Genomic DNA, 7,425 nt, shown 5'->3' with positions numbered 1-7,425 from the left:
GCCGAGAGTAAACTAACCTGTATTGAGATAATTTCATGTGGTGTGGATAAGGATTCAAACATGAAAGTGTTTATTATCCAGTACTATGTCTTACAAAAAATTGGCAAATGTTTTAACCTGAATGCAATGCATTTTCTCTTTATTGGCCCTGTTTTTGCACCTCGTCGTCTCATCCATTAAGTGGCAAAAATGAATTAGTGTTTTGCAGGGCAATATAAGATAAAGTTTTTATTCTGTATGATGCTACTATATTGGATTACTGGTAAATTTTGGTATGGAGGACAAGGATTGAACCAGCAGATACCCTGTTTAGACCAGACTGAGAGAATTTTGCTGGTCCCCAGCTCCAGTATTGTGGCTTCTGCTTCTTTATGCATAATTGGATTTTCCAACAGTGCAATAAATATCGAAAACATTTTTTGGGGGGGGGGGGGGGGGAGGGGCCCATTGGGGGAGCAGGGCAGAGCTCTAGCTTTCTGCCTTTTTGTGCATGTAAGAAGTAAAATGGGAAGGGAAGTATATTCCTGCTCTTGTAAATGTGTTTTTCCTCTTTTCCATAAAGAAGACAGACCCAGTTTATTATACTTTGCAGTTGTAGATCTAGGCATTTGACGTCCATACTGCCAACTATAATAATTCTGAGTCAGCATAAGTTCCTGCTAAACTATGCATCTCCTTTGTTCAAGAGGAGTATGCAGGGGAGCATACAAGAAGAAGATTTCTTAAAAGAAAAACACCATTTTTATTCAGCAGTTCTTTTCTATGAAGTGGAAACTGTTTGATCTCAAGTCTTCTGCCTCTCCTCCAAGTCATGTGCACAGCTTGTCTGGTAAAGATTTTTGCCTCTACATGTGTACGCAGGTTCTTCAGAACTAAGCAAGCTAAGCAGAAGTAGTACAGAATCAGTAGAATCCCAGACATTTCATAAAGGTTACAGGGAAGGGAAGTGAGAGCTATTGTTAGTCTTCAGATGAAAATCTCTCCCCAGATCAAGAAAAGGCCATCAGTATGTGCTTGTTAGCTTAGAGAATGGTCCCCAAAACACTGTTGTATACTGTTAGATACACACACACCGAAAAGACGTAGAAGTGAATGACACCTCTGTGTATTTTATCTTCCAAATTATAAAGGTAGCAATTTCACTTCACACTCAGTTACCACTTTTTGCCTACCCTAGAATGTGTTTTCTCGTTTTCCCTTTCATCATTTGAAGAGGGGAAATGTGTAGACTGATTCATAGAAGAAATCCATATGAAGAAGAATGTAAAAAAAATGTAGAGAATACCACAAAACATGAACTGGATTCTCATGTGAACTTCTTATTTTCATATCAATTTATGCTTAAGTGTGCTGAACAATCTGCATATCTCAATGACTCTTAGAAGGGGTCAGTTTGCCTGACTTCCATTTGGAACTATAGTTTGCTCTGGATTCACTGAAAGGTAAAACTAACACACCATTGTCAAGAATTGCACATATATTTCTTCCCTAGAAATATTGAGAAGCATCTGAAGTGTTTTAAAAAAATGAATAAATAAATCAGAGTAGTAAACATAATAGCATAAGGAGTGCTGAAAGTAAATTTTTTATCATGTTTTCTGACAAGTTTATGTGTTTAAAACTATTTTATCTGGAACCTAACAATGAATAGGTTCTGTCTTCAAAAAGCTTGCAATAAGATTTTTTTTTTTTTTTTCAGGGTTATGATAATTTTATTTGCAATTATCTAATAAAATTAACTGTATCCCTCAAAAGAATTGCCCATTGAAATATACTGAAAAGTTTCTACTCTGTTTCTCTGATCCGTTTCATGTAGGAAAGAAGGGAAAGGGAACGAAAGCTGAGCAAAGAAATGGCAGAAAAAGCCACAAAGGAGCTAGAAAAAATGCAGTTACAAGAAAAGGCCGAAGTAAAGTATAAAGAATGGTTAAAGAAGAAGAGAGCTGAAGAGGCAGAAAAGAAGAAGAAAGAGAAGGTATTAATCAGCTAATCATTTATTTGAATGGGGTTACCTAATCTGTAACTTAGATTAAATATATTGGTTGATTGAATTGATCAGAATTTATCAAATGGCAGTGTTGTAAATGAAAAAAACTTTCGAAAGTTGTAATGTTAACACTGAAGACATTGAGTTATGATCAGCAAAGCAAGACGCATATTAACGCATTTTTGTTAATATGATATGATTGTGATTTTTTGGGAAAGAGAAATGCAAACCACACAGCGTGTACCTTTATTACTCAGTCCTTTGCAGAGTGACCCAGACAGAAAATAGGTAGCATTCTGGGCATTTTTCTCCCAGCAGCACTATTATCATTACATTATCATCTGTTATATTACTTGCACGTATTTCTAATTAAAAGCTTTTTTCTTCGTATCTGTCTGTACCAATCTGATACTAGGAGTTCTAATTTTAGTGTTATTTCATATTAATTAATCACCTATGTATTTTTATAGTGAGCTTCAGAAGACTTCTTATTTGTTGTAAGCTTCCTAAAGTGTACAGGCTTTGAGGTCCTCTAGTTCACTAGAACAAATGCCCTAACAAGGCTACGCTTGCTTGAATCATCCAGAATTCCTCTGAAATATCACATATTGGTAATGATTATGCCTGAAAACTATGAGATGTGTGACCAGATAGCTTATCTGTGAAGCTGATTGGTTGTATTTTAATTTAATTAACATTACAGTATAATTTTTCAGTGGAGTATGTAATATTATAGGAGTACTGCACTACTGTTGTAGCTAAGTGTGGGGGAGGATTGTGGTGAGAAGAATTTATCTATGTTTCCTGTGTAATTACAGCAGTTGTTCTTAAAGTGCAGAACACATTTGTAAGTATTTCACAAGTACATATAATAATTTGTTTGGATTAACTTTAAAATACCGTAAGCTGTATCAGATCAATTTTCAGGCCTTAATGACCTTAATTTTGCAGTCTTTCAAAATTTCCCATATAATTAAAACATGCTTAAATGTTCCGTACTGGTGGTGTTTATTTCCTGCTTAACAAACTGATTCTGTGTCTCTGCTGAGCCTTTAAAACGCACAGCACAAGGAGCTTGAAACCCAAGAAAATGAAAGTCATCAGACAGATTTAAACCACATGCATTCTTTTAGTCATGTCTTCATTACGTAGGTTCTTATGAGCCATGTTCACAGTATCAATTAAACTTAGTTTAAATCCAAATGCCATGCCTAAACATACTGTTTTTACTCTTACTTCTGATTATTGGCTCCCCAGGCCTGCCTCAGGCTTGGAGGTAACCCAGTCAAGGCTGATATGGGGCTGTATGAATATGGGTGAATGAGGAGAGCGGATGGCTGCCCCAGATGCAATAGCCTCTTTAGGCTAGTTGTAGCACAGTAGGTCATCTACCCATTATGTTCAGAGTATCTTCTACATGTAGACTTCCAAAAGGTTCCTGAGAGCTTTTTCTCAGAGAAACACTGGATTAATGCAGAGGTTGATGATTTTTTTTTCCCCCCAGATTTAAAAAAAAATGCAACTTTTCTATTGTAAGGAAAATATATTTGTATTTGAAAACGTGTTTGAAATATACTCAGCAGTCTGGGAATCTGCAAGAGATTTGTTTACCATTTTGTGTATATTGTACAGGGCTTTGTTTGTAAGTATCTTAGATTTTTTTTTTATTTTTAGGAAAAAGAAAAAGAAAGGGAAGCTGAGCTACAGGAGAAGAAAGCAAGATCAGAGAAGATCTTTAAGGAATGGCTACATAATGCTAGAAATAAACCACGCCCTGTTTTAAATGGTTATGGCTTCCCGCGTGGGAAGTCTACAGGTTTGTACTTCTACACGTATGTAGTGACTTAGGTTTGTGGTTCCTTCCCTCTAGTCTTTTAATGTAAAATGAAGCCTGTTTAAGGATTTTCATCCAGTATCTAACTCTGGCACACAGGGATGACTATCTCATATGGTGTAAGTCAGAGAAGCTTTTACTCTGAGACCCTTTGTGCATTTTTCGTAGCCCTTCATGTTATTTGGGAGGAAAATGATATTATTTGAAAGAATAGTGTGGCATACCAAATTATAACTGATTTTGATCTCATTTTCCTTATCAGGTATAGGAATCACTAGAGCCAATTACTGGCTCCTGTGAAGCAAATCAGTTATGTTAGCATCCTTGTAAAGTTAGTGTTTGTGTTAAAGGTGGTGTGTGCCACCTTATGGCACCTGAATCCCCCTTAGAAAAGAGGTGGGGTTTTGAGACGCGAAGATTAATAAGAGGCTGACAGAAGTCCTGTCTGAAAAGGAGACATGGGAATCAACCTGTGTTCTGAGCGAAGATTTCCTTTCCATTTAGCTTTACACCTGCATTGCACCTTCTTGGCTTCTGTAATCCGATTCCTTTTTTATTTTAAAGGGAGGTATTAAAGAGAATGCTACTGATAGTGTGGTGTTTTGTGAGTCTTACTTTATTTTTGTATTTTTTTGTCATCCCACATGGTACAGTAAGAAATAGTATTGCATTTTACGTTTGAGTGCTTAATTACATTTTCTTTAAAATATATATCTACTTTTGCCTTTATTTTTTCATAGAATTAAAATCATTGTTATTATTTGAATTTGCAACAGAAAATATTTTAGGACCTAAATTCCAGGCTCTGAATGTTTAAGAAAACATACAAAGCAGGTGAACAACCTTTGCTCTTTTGCTTACATCTGTTTATAGATGGTAATATGCTTTTTGGACCTTCATTATTTCCCCACAGATGCAAGCACTTGTTTAAGTGATTTTTGAAAAAATATTTCTTTACTCTAGTTGTGTTCATGCAATAGAATATATTACAGACTTTGTTTTACCCAACCACATGATGTATGCACTGAAATTTCACTATAGTTCCTTCTGTTGCATTTTAGGTTTTCTGATATTGCTGTATGGGCCCTAGGTTATTAATTGCAGATTATTAATGTATATGTGGATAATTAGTGTATTTTTCTCCTCAATAAAATGAAGAATAACAGTTAAGCAAAAATGGAAAATATGTGAGCTTTGCATATGTGGTGACAGGAAGTTTTATTTATAAATGCTTTGAAATAATGCAAAGTAGTCAATTCTTAGACATTTACAGCTTTTAAGTACAAAGGACTGACCATTCTGAATGTTACACAGCATTTGGCTTGCTTATTGTTTTAAATATAGATGAAGAATATGTCAGTTATTGGTTAAAAAAAAAAAGGTGGAAGATTTATTACTTTGAATCATTTAAATTTGTGATGTGCCTATACTGTCTTCCTCTGAAGGTGCTGTTGTGTCTTTGTTAGTCCAGATGACTATTATAAGTGCTTGCATTGTAAAGCTTGTAGTGTAAATATTCCTTTTTAGTTATGTATATTTTCTAAATGTTTTAGGGTGCGCTGATGGAAATTCATATCCAGCTCCAGCATATTGTAACCCCATTCCTTGGAAACCTACACATGTGCCTCCTCCAAAGGAAGACAATGTTCTTGCCATGAAGAAGAGTAAGAGACCTGTATTTTGTCAGTCACATGCATCTTCGCCTATGGTAATTTATAAGACCAAGAACAACCCTTGTATTGGATCCTTTTGTAGAAAGCAGTTACAGTACAGAAAACAAAACTGTTCTTACGATCTTGAGTGATCTGGGCCATAAATATGAGGTCATATCTAGTTATATGTCGAAAACAGGCTGCTTTTTTTTTAATTTTGTGAACAGGTTTTGTATTTACAGCTAACTGACCAATCAGCTTTTTTAGATGGTTTTTTATATGTTGCGTTTTAGTTTAAAAAAAAAAAAAAGTTATATTTAGCCAATTGTAATGGGACTGTATCTCAATATCAATAAAACGCACAGGATTGTTTCTTCCTTTCCTCCTTTTTTGTTGTTGAAGGAGTTCTTTTGTGTATGTGATTATTCTTTTGGGCAATAGTATTACTGAGTTATTTTAAAGATGCTAATTTTAACAGACTTTAAAACAATTCTTGGGTTAATGCGAGGGGAATTCAAGGCCTGCACGCAGTTGCAGGCTATATGTCGTTGGGATCACAGAGATGTAGTGGGATAGCTTACATCGCTGGAGTGCTGCGGTAGGTGGATACAGGCTCTTTAGGAAGCACAGGCTGGGACGGCGAGGAGGGTAGAGAGCAAGAGGAACGCATGAAGTTTTGCCCGAGGACTGATGATCAGCCAGCTGAGACCTAATGAGTTAAGATTGAAAAGGGAGACCAAGGTGGGCAATGTTGTGGTGGCGATCTGCAACAGACCACCTGATCAGGAAGAAGTGTGTGACATTCTTCAGGCAGTTGGAAGAAGCCTTATACTTGCAGGCCCTGGTCTCATAGGGAGACTTGAACCACCCTGAAATCTGCTGAAAGGGCAACACAGCAAGGCACAAGCAGTCAAGGGAGTTTCTGGAGGGCATTGGTAACTTCCTGAACATCCTGACACAGCTGGTAGAGGAGCTGACAAGGGAGGCTCTTTGCTGGACCTGATACATACAAACAAGGGAGAACTGGTCAGGGACATGAAGGTTGGGGGCAGCTTTGTCTGCAAAGACTATGGGATGGTGGAGTTCCGGATCCTGAGGGAACAAATAGCAGGATCACAAGCCTGAACTTCAGGAGAGCAGATTTTGTCCTGTTCGGGAACTGTCTTGGAAAAATCCCATGGAATATGGTCATGGAGAGAAGAGGGGTCTAGGAGACGTGGTGGTTTTCAAGGATTGCTTCCTCCAAGCTCAAGGATGGTCCATCCCAATGAACAGAAAATCAAACAGGAGTGGCAGAAAGCCTGCGTAGATGAACAAGGAACCCGTGACTAAAATTAAATACAAAAAGGAAGTGTACAAGAGGGGGCACCAGGAACAGGTGACCTTGGCGGAATATAGAAACAGTGTCCAAGTGTGCAGGGATGGGATTAGGAAAGCCAAAGCCTATCTGGAGTTGAAACTAGCAAGGGATGTGAAGAGCAACAAGAAGGCCTTCTGTAGGTATATCATCAGCAGAAGGGAAATTAGGACAAATGTGGGCCCACTGCCATATGGGGCAGGGGCTTGGAGACAATGGACACAGAAAAATGCCTTCTTCACTTCTTTTTTTTTTTTTCTGGCAATCTGCTGATTGACTTCAGCAATCACAGATCCCAGAGTACAGTGGGAAAATCTGGAGCAAGGAAGACAGCCTTGGTGGAGGAGGATCTGTTTAGGGAATATCTAAACAAATGGGACAGTCTATGGGATCTGATAGGGTGCACCTGTGAATGCTGAGGGAGGTGGCAAATATCATTGTAAGGGTACTCTCAATTATCTTTGAGAGGTTGTGGCGATCAGGGGAGGTTCCTGAGGACTAGAAGAAAGCAAATGTCAGTCCTGTCTTCAAGAAGGGCAAGAAGGTGGATCTGGAGAACTACAGGCCCGTCAACCTCACTTCAGTCACCTAGAAA

The 7,425-nt window shown here is 37.8% G+C and overlaps 1 protein-coding gene across 1 annotated transcript in view; it reads left to right on the top strand.

Annotated features, from left to right (window-relative positions):
• LOC104081087 (coiled-coil domain-containing protein 34-like) overlaps positions 1 to 5,625 on the top strand; it is a 20,836-nt gene extending 15,211 nt beyond the window's left edge. Inside the window, exons 4-6 of the mRNA XM_009583695.1 lie at positions 1,817 to 1,975; positions 3,662 to 3,803; positions 5,375 to 5,625. Coding sequence (XP_009581990.1) covers positions 1,817 to 1,975; positions 3,662 to 3,803; positions 5,375 to 5,625 — 552 coding nt within the window. The remainder of the gene's footprint in view (positions 1 to 1,816; positions 1,976 to 3,661; positions 3,804 to 5,374) is intronic.
• Positions 5,626 to 7,425: the final 1,800 nt, after the last annotated feature.

Source organism: Fulmarus glacialis, unplaced genomic scaffold (assembly GCF_000690835.1).
Source record: "Fulmarus glacialis isolate BGI_N327 unplaced genomic scaffold, ASM69083v1 scaffold13328, whole genome shotgun sequence".
In the NCBI taxonomy this organism is placed as follows: domain Eukaryota; kingdom Metazoa; phylum Chordata; class Aves; order Procellariiformes; family Procellariidae; genus Fulmarus; species Fulmarus glacialis.
The sequence above is the reverse complement of the archived record's forward strand: the minus strand, read 5'-3'. Positions and strand labels throughout refer to the sequence as shown.